At 38.2% G+C, this 20,250-nt stretch overlaps 1 protein-coding gene across 3 annotated transcripts in view; it reads right to left on the reverse strand.

Annotated features, from left to right (window-relative positions):
* The window catches only part of LOC124360540 (protein trachealess), a 278,070-nt gene that overhangs the window by 145,924 nt on the left and 111,896 nt on the right, over positions 1 to 20,250 (reverse strand). For 2 of the 3 annotated variants that reach the window (XM_046814253.1, XM_046814251.1), the window contains exon 3: positions 10,087 to 10,140. The exons of the other annotated variant lie outside the window; for it this stretch is intronic. In XM_046814253.1, the coding sequence (XP_046670209.1) occupies positions 10,087 to 10,140 (54 nt within the window). The remainder of the gene's footprint in view (positions 1 to 10,086; positions 10,141 to 20,250) is intronic. 3 annotated transcript variants of the gene reach the window in all.

Consider the following 20,250-nt stretch of genomic DNA (forward strand, 5'->3'; position numbering starts at 1 on the left):
AGTGGTCACTCCGGTAGATAACTGTGACAATGTCACCGTTACTGTAACATAGCTCTCGTGTCACGGTGGTTGCTCCATATAATATCACATAATTTCGACCAGTGACATTCACCGATAATGTGTGTTTCGGTCGACTAAAACTGTACAACCGTACGTCGCAGCCACTGAACCTTGAGCTGGCAATCTGTTGCGTTCAGGCAAGTCAATGCTTCGACAGACCAAGCGAAGGAGTTCAGTCCTACAGATTGTTCTTAGAGCTAGAGGAGAGCACCGGTGATCGAGAACAATGTCAGTTATGACGATACAGGCATACCAAGAATGAGAACAGTACAATCAATGGGAATGATTACTTTCATCTCCATGTGTTACAAGAACTAAAACATTTACGTTTTGAGAAGTAGTATCAGTTCTCTTCTTCAGTATTCAAAACGTAAGACATACAGTCAAGCAAAGAGGAAAATTTACAAACCACTAAATTATGATAAGGACACGCTAAAGTACAGTTTTCAGTGTCCATTGCCGTATTTTATTTTATTTATAAAACTTGTGCATGATGATTTGAATGCTGGGTCAAGGGGAAAGTTTAGATGTTCAGCTTTTTAACATATAACGATGACAAATATGCGAAAAGCCCTTTACCCTTACCCGTTACCCTTTTTAGTCTTTCGTTGTTAATAATTATCCTTGATCGAAGCGTTACCGTACACAGTTCATGTTTAAGTATAAGCGTAGACTATGCAAAAAAAATCAGAGAAGATACTGCATCCAAAGCTAAAAATATCTGTAGCCACAAAAAACGTTGGGTTTGCGCGCTATCTAGCGGCAAACTCAGAAATCGTGATTATAAATACATCACCGAAAAGTATTAAAATTGTTTATATTAAGTAAACTCTGACAAGAGTGAAAAATACCAACATTTTAATTTAAATTTTTAACAATCAGATAATTACAAGTTTAATTTGGATTTTAACATTAAACAAAATATTTGATATGGTAGCGCTATCTACGCGTTGCCGAACAGAACTACCTTAACCACATAAAATCCTGGTACACAATCTCCATAATAGATGCGAGACCTATTCAATACTTTCTATTATAGGTTGGTGTCCAAGTTAGGGAAGACCCTTTAGAATGTATGTTATCTGAGCTAACAAGTAATGATCGTTAATTATCGTGAAATTATCCTTATTACTGAACTTAAGAAGACAGTAAGAGGATAATAAGAGGATTGTTATCCAACATCCCATTCTTAATTCAAAGAATTTAGGAGCAATCCCTCAAGGAGGTAATGGTTCGTTTGATTGCGAAACAAAAAGAATTTGCCAAAATAAACGTGTTCAGTAAGAGTAGCGAGTTATTCGCAAAAACTAGTGACTTTCTTCAGGTCCCCTTTGACCGCAGAGGTACGAGGCGTACGAGCGACAAAAGAGGTTTGTGGTTTCACTAAATGAAGACAGCCCGGTCCGGTACGTGCTAGAGGGAACGGTCTGAATGAATTAGCACAAATTAAGCAGGCGCGGAGTGCATGCCGATGGGAGGTCGCGGAAGTAAAAGTGGAAGGTTGTCCAAACTAGTTTAAATTGAATTAGGATGGGTATAGGAAGGTTGGGTAGAGCTGGGAAGGGGGGGGGAGGTTGCGATGGTCAGGTCCGGCACTGGGCTCCCTAGAATGCTGATGAGGCCGGCACATGACTGGACTGTGGCTGAGGTTGCCCTCAGGACTCAGCTGGTGCAAGGTCACCATCTCGACACTTGGGGAGGAACACCTTCACATGGCTTTAATGTGAAGTTGGCACTACTGGGCAGAATATGCAAACCGTCTACACCGTGTTTCATAAAAACATCCTACAGTGATTTATCGCCATTGACGGGGTTTTACATACATAAACCTGCCAATTTTAGGTAAAATTGGTGAACTATATTTGACACAATTATGGCTAAGCATCAAATAATGCCTGATATCTTCGATTCCAAAGGTCACATACTCATAGATGTGTGAGATAATTAGTTATAGGCATAAACTCTCAGTTATAGACAGTAAAGTTTCTAATGTAACAGTTTACCCTATATTAAATATTGCTTAATACACCGTTCTAAATACAGTAAAAAGAGAGTCTGGAGGGATATGAAAGTTTAATGACGTTGGCGGCGGATTGAGGCGGCTGAGCAGATTGTAATGAGGTCGACATTAATGTTGCATTATGGAGAAACAAACCGCGATCGGATGTGATCCCTCTGCTGTGGAGGCGAGACATTAGGCGAGATCAGGTCCTGAGACAGTTTGCCAACCCGGGCTGTTATATAGGCCGAGCGAGTACTCTACGACATACTGGTGGCCGTACATGGAAAGGGAGGGAAATAACACACACGAGTTGATATAATCTAGAGAAAGTAAAGCGTAGAAGTGAACATCAGAGGACTGATGAAGTCATTTCTGCAGCGACTAATAGATTATGAGCGGACATTAGACTCAGATTAGTGGATGAGAAAATTACATGAACCCCAATTCTTGGAGACCAACTTAAACATTCACTGGAAAACAACACCAGAATATTGAGAAACTATTAAGACACATTATAACACGTTATAATTATATTAGGGGGAAACATTAACATCAATTCCTGTTAAAACGGACCTTTCTTGGAAATTATACTTTCAAAACACTGAATTGACAGAATCATCCTGTCAAACCATTTATCATCAATAATAACATTTAAACAAAGAACAACGTAGGAATGGTAAACATGAATTAAACCAATAACGAGGTTTTACCTATCTCGAGGTTATAATGTCTGATTTGGAATAATATTTTGTACTATTCTGACACAACGATTATCATTAAAGAAGATTATCATTATCATTTATATATCATTAAAGAAGCACATTAATATAATAATAATCGATCTTTTAACTCTCCTGAATGAGCTTGAAATTTCTTTTCATTATTCTACGTTTAAAGTAAAAAGGACAGAAAATATGTTCGCTAACAGCCGACGTGTACGCAGTCGGGTAGTTACCGTTGTCACAGATATGAGAGCGTGAGAGCGAGAGAGCGCACCATGGTGTGGCATGCAGATAGCCCTTGCCGTACTGTTAACTACTGTACATGGTACATGACGACACCTGCCTGCTAGCAGCTCGGCCATGTGACGTAATGTGCACTACTTCTGGACCATAACGCAATACAAATCTAATGTACTCACGGTCCGAGCACTAATAGCAGCCGCGATCAATTAGCAGTCACAGAGTAGTATTAGTATTATTGCTTAGTGTTTAATTGGATTAATTGTGTTTTAGTTCCACAATTAATGAAGACAATTTATTTGAATGGAAAAAATATAAAACAAACATTTTTAGTGACCACAAAAAATTATAGCCAGTTGGAAAAACTGCTGTAGATTATGGTAAAGGTTTTATATCTATATGAATTATGACTTCAATTAATGCCTTATGTTTTAAATTAATTAAGGAAATTACATATTTTATGTATACGACGCACGTTATATCCTTTAAGTCATATCTTACTTTGTCCTCAAATGTTCAATGCTTCAATACCTAGATCTTCACTTGTAATCATCAAATAAGATTTTTCTGTTACCCCATGGATATCAGCTTAAGTTCAAAGGATGTGACTTCGACACTTTTTCCTACACTATATCATTTAAACCATCAGTTTAATGTTTTGGAAAGAAACCTTCATACTATCAATAACAACGGCATCTAATTGTGTATGTTATCAATGAACAAAATTTTTAAAATAAACTATAGAAAACTGAGAATATAAGTTACTGTTTCGCTTATATATTTTTGTAATGAACGCATTGTGTTAAACTTGCACACGGAGGCAGAGGGAGGAATGTGACTTTGACTCCTCGGTTCCCACAAACAGTTTTAATTTGATTACAAACCGAGGTCGGACTGCTCGGCGTGATTACGCTGCTCAATTCATTACCGGTAAACCGTGCCCCATTATTAGACCACTCGATCCTCCCTCCGATCTTAATATGCATTATTCTCATCTACTTAAATTAGTTTTCGACCGAAACTTTGATTGGGGGGCCGACCTTGGAGGGCTGTACCAATATCTCATCACCGCACTCGCCGCTCCGGTCCGCTCCACACGGCATCTCGCCACCCAGCGTTCCTCTCACTCTCGCGCACAGATCGCCATCTTCACGCGCTCACTCTTTTACATCAATTTGTGGAAAATTAAAGTTTTGATCCTATCGTGGGACATCATCACCCGGCAATATCTGCGCCTTTGAGCTCGCCGTTATCAGAATATTAGTTTCTCAAAACATCTGTTAATTGTTGCGATCGGCAGATATGGACTGCGTGAGCCTCACACCGCACCGCGGCGATACCGGGCTAACGTAGCTCTGCCTTCCCGGACATTCCTCACAAGCATTGTTTCTGCAGTATTGTCTTAAAGTACATAGGGACAAGTCGATATTACTTAGCAATATACTCTTTATGATTTCTGTACGCTAATAGGGGTTTTTGGAGGATTGATATCTTCTGGTGAAGTAATTGTTAAGAACCCGATAACAATATAAAATTCGCGTAGTTTGTCAGTCCGTCTGTCTGTGCGATGGATGACCTTTGATAGAAAGGTCCTACAGACTTGAAACTTTGTATATAGCTCAAATAAAACCTTGATTTTGGGTTAAATGGCGGTTCTTCTGTCTATCTTACGTTTTGTCGGGTCCTTGGTTACTGCGGGTAATTCATGAAAAAACAATAATGCATTATATTATAAGCTCAAGAAAACCACGTGTCGTTTTCATGGCTGCAAAATGACGGAGTATCACTATAATACTAAAAACCCTTATGCTGAACTGCCACGCGATTAAAACGTGTTTACGATAACAGATTGGATGGTGATAAAGTATTTTGAGAACACTCGTTCTATTCCACTTCTACGTTGTTTCACAATATAAACTAAAAATATGTGATGGGAGCAAAGCTTGAACGAGTATAAAGATCCACGCCAATCCACAACCGGTTTTGAGCTCCCAGATGAATACAAGCGAGGTCCGTTTGTTGGGTAAAATTGAAAATTGAAGACAACAAAACAACTCCCGAGAATTAATAACTCCATCAGCATTGAATTGCAACTTGCTGCACTTATTCTCATGGACAGAACGTAAAATAGATTCGATTCACTATCCACAAACTCCAACGTCAGAAACCTCTGCATACGTAAACTGTTTAAAGGTTTCTGGACAGCAAGGCCAAAATAAACAATAATTCAAATCGTAATCAAATGTATTTCTTCCTCAAATTAAAAAGTATACTTTTATTGATATTTTTCCAAGTTCCACATGAACGACGGCCACAACAGCTTCCACGCGGATACGAGCTATTTTTATTCACATTGTTCAAACTTTTTATAATCTAAATTATTAAATAAATTTGTTTTTAATAACATCTCAATAATTCGAAATTGATAGGCAATAAAAGGTCATATCCAAGAAGATTTGAAGGATGTATTGGTTAGGACGATGGAAGTACTAAGAGATCAATAGCAAGTATTGCCCATCACTGAGGGTCATGAAGTGCCATGTGATCCAGAACTCTCTCGCCTCTAAATCTAATTTCTTACGGTGCCGTTCGTCCCACCTTCTGCTATATCGCCAACTACAATTTCGAATAATTTTTCTAAGTGCTGTGAAAATATTTGCAGGTCTGACGCCACAATAAACAACGATCCTGAGACAGAGATACTCTATGTTGTTTTATCTTCTTCAATTACCTAGTTTATTTCTTACATTGATTTCAATTATTCATGCTATCTCAGTGTAACAAATGTTCCCAACCAACGTTCTGCTTAGTGTTTTATTAAAGAATTGTAATTTAACAGTTTAGGAATCTTTGTATTATGTATATTTTTATCTTTATATTGTTTTCTAAAACTTACTGTTTTATTGTCTGTTACTTAGAACTTTTGATACTTTAAGTCGATAGATTTAGTTTTATTTAGTTGTGTATTAATTTTTATTTGTTTTTTATAATGATTCACCCATCAATAGATTGATATTACAAAATAAAAGGTGTACAAAATGGATTATTAACATTGGAAACTGTACATAAATCATGGCACCAGATCATAGAATCATAGAACCGTATTATCAATGAATAGTGAATAACCAAGCCTGCTGTGTTATAGTTTCAACTAAGAACGGCTTCATCTCTTTGCCAAATTATCATATTTATCAATGAATACTGAATAAATTCAAGCTTACTATGTCGTAGGAGCGTGGAAAACTTAACTTCACTACCAACTACTACTGATAAAGCTCGAGACATGCCATAAGTGTTCATATTTTAGAATAGCTGAACATAGTCTCATTAGATTTATTTAACTATATCGCAAATAATGACTAGCTGTAGTCACAGTACTGGGTGAGGGGTGGGTGGGGGAGACAACTAATGAGTGAGCCAGTGACGGGGACTGATGTGTGTGATTGGCAGCAGCAGCGGCAGTGTCCGCCGTCAACAGACAAAGGGTCAGGTGCAAACTATTAGCATAGGACGGGCATTCCGCCTTCCGTCGCGCCGCCCTCAGATCCTGCCGCCCTCAGCTGAGTTGTGGCAGCGGTCGTCTCGCCGACACCGAGCTGCTCTCGACGTCAGCTCTCTCTTCTCGCTACTATTATAAAATGCTTAAGCTTTACACAATGTTGGTTGTCTAAAGTATTAATGCCCGATATCGTTACATCTTATTATAACTTTAACTTTACACCCGGTATTAAGATTTTTTAAATAAAAAAATTTACTGAGTGTTGCTCTTAAAATTAAGACTCATCAATTTAAAACAAGGCTTAATTCCTGCCAATATATAAAGATTCAAGACTTAATAATTGCTCTTCTTCAAGTTAACTTGAATTTACAACCAAGTCCCGTACCACGTATTTAAACACCATCTTTTAAATCATGCGATTTTAATTAGGCTAGTTAAGACCAAATACAAGAGTGATGCTGAAATTTGAAACAAGACGCTGCAGATACTATTGGTGATTCTTTTTTCTCTTGGATAACTTGAGTTTATTGAGTTTATCGGATATACTGGGAACGAATCTTACACTTTCTTCCAAAATAGTCGTTCAATAAACCCTCATTAAACCATTTAAACTTTATTGAGAAATCGGTTATTTAACACGAGTCAAAATAGCACTTTGAAAAGTATAAAAACCGCATTATTACGAAATTAATAGACTATATGTAGGAATCCTTAATAAAAATATAAATAGTTAAAATAATTCGTTTCCTCACACTTATGTTACGCTTTAATTACACTTTTACTTTAATTTGCGAATTTTAATACTTCTTAAAACAAATATAAAATAAAAGTTCTTCACATTTAATTTGTGAGATAGTGATTAACTTTCAGTAGTGAAAAAGAACAGGAAAATAAGTAACAATGCCACCAACGGCAGACCATGCTGAGGACTTTCAAGAGAGGAAGAGAAGAAGTGAAAACGGGGAAATAAGTAACAATGCCACCAACGGCAGACCATGCTGAGGGAAAACGGGGAAATAAGTAACGATGCCACCAACGGCAGACCATGCTGAGGACTTTCAATATAGGAAGAGAAGAAGCGAAAATGGGGAAATAAGTAACAATGCCACCAACGGCAGACCATGCTGAGGACTTTCAATAGAGGAAGAGAAGAAGTGAAAACGGGGAAATAAGTAACAATGCCACCAACGGAAGACCACGCTGAGGACTTTCAATATAGGAAGAGAAGAAGCGAAAACGGGGGAATAAGTAACAATGCCACCAACGGCAGACCATGCTGAGGACTTTTAATAAAGGAAGAGAAGAAGCGAAAACGGGGGAATAAGTAACAATGCCGCAAGCGGCAGACCATGCTGAGGACTTCCAAATAGTAGATAAGAAGAAGCGAGAGCGCGAAGTTACGTACCGTTGTCGCAAGCGGCGGCCCGCGCTGAGGACTTCCAATAGAGAAGAAGAAGCGAGAGCGCGAAGTTAAGTACCGTTGTCGCAAGCGGCGGCTCGCGCTGAGGACTTCCAATAGTAGAGAAGAAGAAGCGAGAGCGCGAAGTTAAGTACCGTTGTCGCAAGCGGCGGCCCGCGCTGAGAGCCTCCTTTCACACCGTAACGACGCTATGATGGAAATCACTTTACGATTTAAAGGACATTTGCCTGCTACAAATTTGAGTTTGAATTCGGCCCATATTTTAATACATAAAGTGATTAAAATCGCTGCAACATCGTTCAGTGCCCGCATAATGGGGCCGAGACAAAGGGTTATTCCGTCCAGATCGAGATAATCGATAAATGATTGTGGTCCCGGTATCGGGGCGTGAGATCGGTGCCTTTATTATTTAGTGTTTGCCCAAAACAAGTCCAAATGAAGGTTATTACCGACAAGCCGTTATTAAACACCTCCGTATAATGGACGGCACTATGGTGCAGCGCGGCCAGCTCGGCGACTGTACTTTATAGTACCAAAATACACGGTTCCCTCCGCCTTGTAAATAGTGATTTGCCGGCCCGACCGAGCCCACTCCACCAATTTCCAGTCAATTTTGGCAAAATTATTTGAAAACACAACGGGTAATAAGTACGGAATAATTACTTTTGCCAATAAAGAGATCCATGGGAGCTACACGGTCGATGCGCGTCGTTACAGTTGACTGGACGAGGTGCATGACGGGGGTTGAGTGCCACTACTACTGAATGTTTCACTAACCCTGTTACGTGCAACTGCAAACACACTTTATGAGTATTAAGTGTATATTTGGTAATCACTCCATCATGGTATACAGTTACAATCAATGATTGTTTATCATTATTACAAGTAAAATTACGTATATTGATTCAGTTTGATATTAGTTCTGACACAATAGTAAAAGCCCAATTATTTTATTTTAAAGTAAACGAGAGGTTAGTGTAAAATTGGAAATGAAATGAGAAATGAATATACAGTTACCAGATTGTCAATACTAGAACATCAGAATATTCAGAACAGAGGTATTTAATATTAGGCTCGTATTTCTAACTAGTACATGTATAGGCTACTAATAAATACACTTAAAATGATGTTTGAAGTTGTATAATAATATTTTTTTATTGTTTTAAATAGTAACATAATCAAATCAATTGTCATACAAATCGGGTATTTTACTAAGATAAGTTTATATCATCTGACCAGTTTTTAATAACAAAACATGGTTAAATATAATGTCATTTTTATGTAGTTTCCGATTAAATTGATTGTTTTACAGTGTACATTTTAGTCATCAACGTTGGTATCCTACGAATCAGCTTCCTGTACTTCCTGAACAGCCTTAACAAACTAAAATCGTTAAAACTTAAAAATAAAAAATCGTTGCCTAGGCATTCACGCTCTCAAAGAAGAAATTTAAGTCCGGGCTTCAACTGAAATCTTCGTCATGTTGGTATTAAATATACATCAAATAGATACACCATGTATTTGTTGCAGGATAACGTAGCGTTTCAGGAATTTTTTACCAATTACTTATTGGAATTTTAATAAGCTCAAGTTTACCTCAAATATACTTGTAAACAAACTGTTTTGCACCCTGACTTCGCTGAAATCTCAGACACTACTAAAACATATAAAATAATATAAGTTTTGCTTTTAATTGCTCACTTGGTCCTCGACTTTCAGGGCATACCTCTGCCTTTCAACATCTACTACTGAAATCTATAAATATAACTATAACCATTTTATTTTGCATAGACATTCGTATTATGCTTGGCATCTCACGTCACAGTAGTCACGTAAAATCGATTTCACTCTCATATTCTATATAGGAGATTGTCTATTTCTACATATTGACAATTAATTCTATAATATCTATACGCTGCGAACCATTAATTTGTGATCATCGTGAATAATAAATTATTCGAGTTGTCTACTGAAGTTGGTAAAGCAAAGCTTTCATAGAACGATATAATATCGGTGATTATAAATTAACTGACGTAATTGTAGGGCTTTGTAAACATAAATTGCTCCTCTTATTCCTTCAAGAGATTCCGTTCACGGACACAATTATGAGCACAGACTCTGAATGTCGGGAGCTCCTACTCACCGAGCGTTGACAGAGGCCGGGTGTCCCACGCCCACGTCGTCCACCGCGGTCTTCCTGCAACAAAACACGGGGTTAGACTGTGGCTAGGCGGCGCTTCTACGGCCCAATACGGCATGTACAGCAATATGTGTAATATTGGTATTTACCGGATTTATGGGAGATATACAGAGAATTAAAGAAGTAAGTTATGTAAAACGCTGTTATAAAAAATGCACACAGAAATGTAGAAGTCTATTACCTAATCCAGAGTTTTCATTTATTACGCAAAGCATTTTAAAGAATATCATAGCAATAACGAAATATTTGTTTTATTTAAAACTGTACATTGTTAAATGATATGTAGAATTTTCAAGGAATACGCATGTCATTATACAACGTGTATATGAGATTCTCTAGAAAAAAATTCGTAATGAATCTAAATTTCGCATGGGAACATCGACCGACTGTAACGAGGAGCCTACCAACAGCTAGAGAACCGTACGATGTGGAAGACATTGTGTGTCGGCCATCATTGTCTTTTGACAGATGTCACTCATACCTACTGTCCAGATGTAAATGTCCAGGTACTGGAGTATTTAAAGAAACTGGTCCATGTCAGAGAACAAGAGAACACTTACAAGAGAACAAGGAACAATTCCAATGATGACCTCATGCGATCTTTTTTGTCCGGCCTGTCGGAGTGAGTTGCGCCTGGGAAGTTGTAAATTGATTCCACGACCAGACCCGTAGTGGGAGCGGGAACACGGTCAAGGTCTGACCCGGTAATGAGGTTGGGCGATAGGTGCCCATTATCCGGGGGTAGGAGTGCGAAAGGGTGAACAGGAAGGAGTTAATAATAACAGAGTAGCTGTGAGGCCCGCGGCGGCGACCCACCCCTCACCCCTCACATCCCGCGTTTCATTCATCCTCCACACTGGCCTTGATTGGCCTTAATTGGTCTTGGAAACTGAAATTGTGCTGACCGTTTGGTAATAACAGGCAGTTTACCTAAGTTGATGTGGGCGTAAACCACCCTGCCTCCTCAGAGTGGGGTGGCAGCTCTGATTAACAATTAAACTTTGATTCCAGTCTTAAACTTTATCTAAATACAACCTGCAAACTTTTAGAAGAATTGATATGATTAAATTTTTCGGTTCACGCCATAACGGAACGGTGTTAAGAGAATAAAGTCTTGAGATATATTCGACCTGGCTCTGAGAGATCCATTCAGTCAACATATTGTTAAACCGAAACTTAGATGACACTGACCACGTATTCCTAAGAATTAAGAAAAGTTGTAATTACTTCTGATGCCTGAACACAATTCGTTGAACAATTTAAGTTATTGTTCCAAAATTATTACTTAAAAATGTCAAAAAGTACGCATAAGTTTAAGCAATGACATTGCCATCTGGTACACGGCGGTTATTCATAAACATTTTAAAACATACCTAAATTAAAAATGATAAGTAAAAATCAGAAGAAAGAGTTAACCAAGAGAATCACGTACACAATGGAAAAATATTAGAACGTTACTACTATATTTTCATAATGTGTTCACAAAATAAGATAGGGACACAATCTGAAATTCGAATAATTTTTAGTAGTAAATCACCTCGAGTAAAATTGCTATCTTTGGTCACATTACAGAATCAACACACAATTTTATTGTATGTGTCTTATTCCATTTCTTTAGGTAGTATTATTAAAATCCAAGTAGTTTTAAACTGGTTTGATCTAAACATTGAATAATCAATAATATATACATTATTGTTATTATAATTAATGATATACATTATTACTTTTTGTTTTAGCCATAAATTTAGATAAAGTAACTTTATGTAAATGTAATCGTGATGTCGTATGTATACAGATTCATGTACGAACAAGGACGCATCTATTTTTTAATCTAGTTAAATCATACATATCTATTATCAATTGATATCTATACGTTTTAGGGGGGTGGATTCATCCTTCAACACCTTACACTGGGTGAGTCAGATTCTGCCGCGTAACACACTGCCGCAGCCAACGTGTTAAATATATAACAAATAATTTCAAACAGTAGTATTCTGCCCTAACCCTCCCAAAACAACGCTGGCCGTCTTTATTGACCATTATACGTTGGTCGACCAAAGGAACGCTCGATTCGATTTGCCTGCCCGGAGCGGGTCACGGTGGCCGGGGTCGGCTAATCTGGGTATCAATCACAATCAAAGCATAGCGGCTTCACAATGTGGACTCTCGCCTTCAATAGAATATGTGTGAGAGCTGTTGCCTTGCCGCCGCGCCGCCCAGGGTGGTGGATGGGGGAGTAATGAAGACGGAGGGCGAGACACAATCTAACTTTACGGGGGTGGCAGCCAATTTATGGTGTCTATTTGTATTAGATGCATGCCAAGTAGGGACACTTCCGATTGCCAAGGCGGTTCATGTCCACGACGTCGCAGTTTACAGCTCTTATCGCGGCGAGAGATCGCAGTTTCAATCTGTCGCTAATGGATAATGGCGCCCTACTCCACGTTATTGTTTCTCCTTTCGTTAAACGATTTATAGCACTGTTCTTCCTTTTCCGGTGTATATTTTTTCTAAATTTGTTAGTATTACAATTGGTGGTAATTAAAGTTTTAAATGATGCCTTTTCATATTTGACAGCCTATTTATATACTCAAATATAAATGGAACTAATCAATACCAACAATAACTTATAACGAGGCACTATAATTTATATATCAATTCGCATAAAATCTCCCTTTTTCGAGAACATTGACTGTATTAACAATCCTGTAAACTAACATGTTATTGGCTTATAGTTTACAATTTCCAAGTCCCTATTTTTTTTCTTTCATCAAAATATTTTAATATTATTTTATATTAAACCTTACTCTAGAACACATAAATCGGTACAAGGGAGCATCAAAGAACCCGTAAAAACGTAAGGGAAGTATTAACAATCAATCCCCTTAAGTAACTTCATAGCAAACAATCTGTCACATGTGATTGTACTGTTATTTTAGTCACGAATTTCCCGCTGCATCATAGTTACCAATAAGGCTAAAAAATAAAAGAATGTTCAACCTTTAATTTTCACCTTTTGGCCCCAAAAATCAATAGGCGTCTTATTTGGACCAAAGATGGATATCATACGGATGGAGATACGGAGACGTCGTACTTAGTGACAGTTGAATATATCGCTATGTATATTTTCTATGCAGCAGAAGTTGGTTACATCTATAATAAATAATGTTTTAACTAGACTGGTTACACTTTTTATTAACCAACAAAGATTAGTCATCCATTAGAGAAACAGTTGATTAGCTCGTTACATTAAAAACCATAGCGTATAAGAACTTGCTGAAAGAATTATTTATATATAAAAACTGTTTACATTCTACAATATACTATTAAATTCTTAAGCTTACAAGTAATAACAGACCTAGGCGAGGAAAGAAGTAAAGTATCGGTGTTTATTTTATAACATATCGTACAAAAAGAAATTAACAATACTACTCAGATAGTAAACTATTATTTACCTACAAAATAAGACAATTTTATTTGAATCTAACTTTCCCTGTGGAATTGTTCTCTAGTCCGTGATGGTTAGCATTAGCAACTTGAACATTGGCCTTTATAGGCGAAATGTTGAAGCCTCCGTGTTGTGCCCCTTGATTAAGAAAACTAAATTTTATAAGTTACGCACCACCGTAAAGCAACATTAGGTAACAAGGATTCTGGCACTTACAGTAGTGTAACGTGGCAGAATGCGATTGTGTTAACTGGCAACCGTTGGATCTTTCTCTCAACTGATCAGTTTTAAATCAGCATGTTTCGAACAATTACATCAACAATAATGATATATTGTACATAAAATAAATCAATTACTGCAACTTCTTTTGTCTTGAAGTATGTATTAATACTGATGTATTGTTTACCATCAGAGAAAGCCTCTATAGTGAGTGCGTTACACATAATTAAGCTTCTATAAAAAATAAAAGATTTAGATGATATCTGCATGAAATTACTTCATGAACGTCACGCGTGTTTTGGTCATAACTCGGTTTAAACTATAAAAATAGGAATTAAGGAAGTCTGTGGAGCAGGGCCCTATTCGGATGTATTTCAAATCCAAAAAGTTACAAATAGAGTTTTAGAGCTTGGGATTGATACCAAATAAGTATATATAATAATAGATTTAGATACCTGAATTCGCCGTACAAAAATCAAGAAATCGTATTAAGAATGTAATACACTCGCAAATAGTACAAAAATTACGAAAATTCCCAGCTTTAACATCAATATACACATATTTGAGAGCTTACCTAAAGTCGAAAGCCACTGGGGCGAGCATGTAGACCACCACTATCTCCCGGCTACCGGAAACCACGCGGTATCACACCACATCGGTACATAGTATCTCAACACGATCATATGTTTTGTTTGTTGGCCACTGTGGCCGCCCCTCCTCTCCCTCCCCTCCAACCCTCTCCCCCCACCACCACCTCGGCCACAGCCACCGTATCATTACCAGCTGACGGCTCTGGACTTCCACCTCACCATTCACTCCACTTCAATACACCCTCAATTTATCTTTCTATACCGTCATTATCTTTTCCTAATTATCCTATTGTGATCAATATTTAATTGGAACAATTTTCGTAATCGTCTTCTTTTCTTCTCCGGATCGTCAGTTTTTATTATATTTAATTATTATAGCTTCCTCCCTGTGTCAACCATCTCTCGTACCGGCTGTGTACGGGTGTGGTCTGTGTTTATTTATATTATTAAAATAATTTCCTGTTTATACTGATGAAAATCACGACTTGTGCCAGATAAGGTTTTAGTTTCCAGTTATTATCAAGACAGTTAATTTGATTTTACAATATAATAATACACTTTAAAATTTAAGGACGCAACGAGGTCGTCAGATATGTAACACATACTTTTGGGTAAATATAATCTCCGACATGGGATTATAATATATCAGAGTACTCAATCATGCGTAGGCCTATATGTGAAATATATATGATATACTTATATATCACTCCTCCCTAAACCATATACATCTGTAAAGTTAAATAGCCCCATTGTGAGCAGATGTACTGTACTTGGTCTATAGTGAATAGTACATATTATAGTTTTATGCCTGTCCCAGTTAATATCTCACAACGCACCTATTTTTTTTACATGACAAGACGATATAAAAATGTCATGTGCAAATAAATACTAAGTATGTATGAAACTCCAGGGCCTTTTCTAGATTGTTTGACTTGAAAGCATTGCTGCACTAATTTTGTATATACAGAACATTAAAAAGTATATACACAATAAAAAATGTATTAATGATATTAGTCAAATTTACTGTATCACTTGACCAATCTTTACAATATAATGTATGTTGTCTTGGAACCAGTTTTTGTATTGTACGTCTACGACTTCCCTTACGCCATCACTATTGCAAACACAATACTCTTTGCCAATGACAATGCACTGTCAAAAATAAAGACATCAAGGAGTAGAACAATTGTTAAATAATAACATTATAAGATGCTCGGAATTCGTTTACAACAAAATGGGCCCTAATTAAATGACAACAAAAGCCAACTCATACCTTTATTGGCACTACAAAACCCTAATGTTTAAGTACGTAAATGTCAATGTTTAGGTGTGTTAGTCGATTAAGAATTTAGAAATGGAATGATCATTAGTCATACGTTGTTGAAAAGTTAAACTCTGCTGTTTTGGTTTAAAAGTAATTGCAGAGTAAACCAACTATGATACTAACATAACAGTTTTTACGCCTATGCATATGTGCACCTGATATATGGGGTGATGTTTTGGGGTAGTTCTGTTGAGTTAAACTCAATTTCTGTATTCAAAAAAGGATTGGAGGGACAATTTTCAACTTGAAACCTAGAGGTTCGTGTAAACAAATCTTCAGGAACGACAAAACTTTAACACTTCCACCAACTCAAATTTTTTAATGTTCTTATAAATGCTACCATGTTTACTAATACTTGTAGTAGCTAATAGGTATGCCACAGTATCACCAGTATCCAATACACACACTTAAAGTGTACGAGGAAGGAGCTTATCGCCTCGCCATAAACTGTTCAGTACCCTTTCAATCCATCTGAAGTGTGAGGGCAGCGTGAGATCTTGTAAAGCTTCCCTCAGACACCACCTCATAAACATGGCGTATGACACTGTTGTCGAATAGTGAAATGACAGGAACTAGCTCGTTAGTGGTAATTACTTTGTAGATTGTTAAAGTTTTTGATTATTGTATGTACCAGATAAGACTTATTTATGCAACTACTAACAATTCACACGATTAATTCATGCATTTTACAAGTACACTTAAACATTTATGTGAAGCTGATAAATAACAATTTCGTTAATTTACGTACTAGCAAAATTTACCAGTATTTACTACACTAATACTTTAAAAGCTGCAGTGTTGTAGATAATGGGACAGTTATGGGTTAGAACTCTCATCCCCCTCACTACATTATAACTCGTATGGAGGCCCTTAGTATAAAAACAGTGAAGAGCACTGGAAAATATGCAGGTACGCTATATAATTCAATCTTTTCCAATCAACTAAATTACATGACTCAACTTGACCAACATCTAAAGTCCCGATAACCCCTTCTTATTATACCTTCTCAAACTCTAACTCTAATATAGACGTTTCCGTATTTTAGTCCTTTCTATACCACGTTTGGTACCAGTACACTCCAAACATTATTGTGACCGAAGTACTATTTTTTTTCATACCAACATCAGCTCTATCATGTATTATTGCTGAAATTGTTTTTCTTTAAGAATTGCAATAAATATGTTTTTTATTAATTATGTTATTCGAAATCAAATTCACATTTCGTAAAATAAAAAAAGTTATTTGCGATCGTTAATATTGTCAAAGCGAAGTACGGTATTTCCACACGTTGTACGTACCTGCACGTTTTTATGGAACTGTGTAAGGCCAGTACAATGGTGAGTGGAGAGCTGAAAGCGGCTGTGTGCTGTATAAGGATGCTGTCCTGGGAGAAGGATTATCCTGGCCGGGACAGGAAAGGAGCCGGACGGATCAAATATTGTGAAGCTGAGCAGAGTCCAGTGCAGATCGCAATCCATCAGTCGACGCTACGGCCCACGGGTCAACGCCACGGAGACCGTCGTATAAACATCCCCACCGGCGTCAAAAGGAACAAATGCGGAATAAATTAGGTCGCCACATCGCAGGACAACTCTAGCTTTTTTGCTCGTACTCGACTCCTCTTGTTAAGGACTGTAAAATGCAAGGAAATGCCGCCGAGATTCGGCCGGGCCACCGCACATTAAACTTTTCATTTTATTGCATCTTATCAAGGTCTTTTTATAACTCTTCTTTTGTGTCTGTGTGACGCCGGCCTCCGAGCCGTGTGCTACTTTGTCTAGCAATGGCACGCCAACAGCTTTACGGCGCTGAGGCTGAGATAGGAGGAGGGGAACTCGGCCGGGTCATGGGGTCGCCTTTCCCAGACCTGGGTATTGCTGCTGTAAAGTCCATTGAAAAGAAGTTTGGTGAGAGTTTAGGAGTCTCGCTTTAAACCGAGTGTACTTTCGGAGGTTGTTCCGGCGCATAAAATGATTGCTTTTCTTCAGTGTTCAAAAATCTATAAATGAGAAAACACAATATTATGCGCATTTCTTTGTACTGATCATGATCAGTTATCAGATGATGGATCTGAGATGGAGACCCTCCGACAATCGAGTATTGACAGGTAGTTGGCCACAAGGACAAGGGCAGGGATCGGGAATGAAGGAAGGACTCTGCCAGTTCTCAGCCACTCCACCGACAAAGCCCCCCGTCTCCCAGGTGTCGACGATAGAGTTCTCAACGCGTAATCCGTTGTTCTGCGACAATGTTTGCCGTTAATCGGTAATCCTCAGACTCGGAGTGGGGAGTGACGATGTGTTCACACCCCGACAATGCGCCAGGTCGAACGTAAACATCGCATTGTGTGGCTTGACACCGCACCCTTGCCCTGCCACTTCCCTCTTCCACTGGTAGCACCTCTATTAATCTAAACTGTGCTCGTTCATCACCGGAAATCGCATGCTTGTTAAATTCTTTCAGCACTTCCCCTTCCCTGTTTGACCCTTCATCGAAACGCCTCTGTTGCATTCCACAAAAAACTTACCTTCGACAATCAAAACTGCATTTTCACAATTCACAGCCACTGAAGCTCAAATAGGAAAATTGGTTACGGTAAGTCGAAAACGTTGAGAAGTTTCTTGACGTTATAATAAAATAGGAGATTGTACTTTTCTAGTTTCTCACCACGAAAGATAGCGAAACACTTTGCCTACTTAGTTTCAATATAACTATAACACATTGTATGCATGCATATTTTTATCACTAACCAGATGAGTATACGTCAGCCAATTTGAATGATTGTTTCATAGACATTGGAAACAAGACAAGTGACAAAAGTTTACACTTAAAGTTTTGACGGCTGCCAACAGCAATGGACGGTTTTAAACGACAGACAGGTTGCCGCACAAGGGTTTCCTGTTTTCAAAGATGGTTATTTCAAAACAACAACTATATCTTTGATTTCAGATCAATATATTGTTGAAAACTATTATTTTAGGTTCTTCTAGTACTGAGTTGGCGATATAGCAGAAAGCTTGGTGTATTACTTTTAATTATGATAGCGAAGCACGTATACATTTTCAATTGAAGTGTACAAAAGGAGTGTTGTCGACATCTACCTGACAGAAATGTGTGTGTTATTCTACAATATTCTAGTAAACACAAATCGATTCTAAAACTATTCTTGTGCATTGCTGTGCCTAAGTACGTGTACATAGAACCATCAACAAGCATCATGTCACAATTTTTACAAATCTCACAAAGTTCAGTTCTTGATAGCGATCTAGACATAGAATGGAGTTTTGTTCCAAACTGATTAAAGTAACAAGGCTGACAAGCAGCATCTTCACATAAAGCAGCTACGTTGAATTTGACTCAGTTTACCTTCCACAGTTTCTAATCAGTTTCTTACGTGCAGCAGCTGAAATCTGATGCTGTTGCAGACTTGATTTCTGAAGTCTGAAGTCATGTTCGTCTGAAGGGATCCAAAAACAGTCGGTAACAAAGAACAAAGACGCCCAAAACGAAACCCCCTCCCCCACCGATCGTTTCGACAGCAGACACCCAGACTACAAAAATAGTGCAATCTAGGTGAAGAGATATTCTTATTGTCTCATCAGGTGCACAATGATTTACTTATTGTGTGGTTTAGCAAGTGGCGAGTGGTGAGCAGTGATGTCAGACTAACACACACAATTAGCACTGGCACTAGCCCCGCGTGTTTATACACAACATGTCTGCTCTAACCTGACTGAGTGATCTCATTGCGAGATTAACTACCCGATTTACTTATTGTGTAGTTTAGCAAGTGGCGAGTGGTGAGCAGTGATGTCAGACTAACACACACAATTAGCACTGGCACTAAGCCCCGCGAGTTTAGACACAATATGTCTGCTCTAACCTGACTGAGTGATCTCATTGCGGGATAACTACCCGATTTACTTATTGTGTAGTTTAGCAAGTGGCGAGTGGTGAGCAGTGATGTCAGACTAACACACACAATTAGCACTGGCACTAGCCCCGCTTGTGTATACACAATATGTCTGCTCTAACCTGACTGAGTGATCTCATTGCGGGATAACTACCTGATTTACTTATTGTGTAGTTTAGCAAGTGGCGAGTGGTGAGCAGTGATGTCAGACTAACACACACAATTAGCACTGGCACTAGCCCCGCGTGTTTATACACAATATGTCTGCTCTAACCTGACTGAGTGATCTCATTGCGGGATAACTACCTGATTTACTTATTGTGTAGTTTAGCAAGTGGCGAGTGGTGAGCAGTGATGTCAGACTAACACACACAATTAGCACTGGCACTAGCCCCGCGTGTTTATACACAATATGTCTGCTCTAACCTGACTGAGTGATCTCATTGCGGGATAACTACCTGATTTACTTATTGTGTAGTTTAGCAAGTGGCGAGTGGTGAGCAGTGATGTCAGACTAACACACACAATTAGCACTGGCACTAGCCCCGCGTGTTTATACACAATATGTCTGCTCTAACCTGACTGAGTGATCTCATTGCGGGATAACTACCTG

The sequence above is a fragment of the Homalodisca vitripennis genome, chromosome 4 (assembly GCF_021130785.1).
Source record: "Homalodisca vitripennis isolate AUS2020 chromosome 4, UT_GWSS_2.1, whole genome shotgun sequence".
Taxonomy (NCBI): domain Eukaryota; kingdom Metazoa; phylum Arthropoda; class Insecta; order Hemiptera; family Cicadellidae; genus Homalodisca; species Homalodisca vitripennis.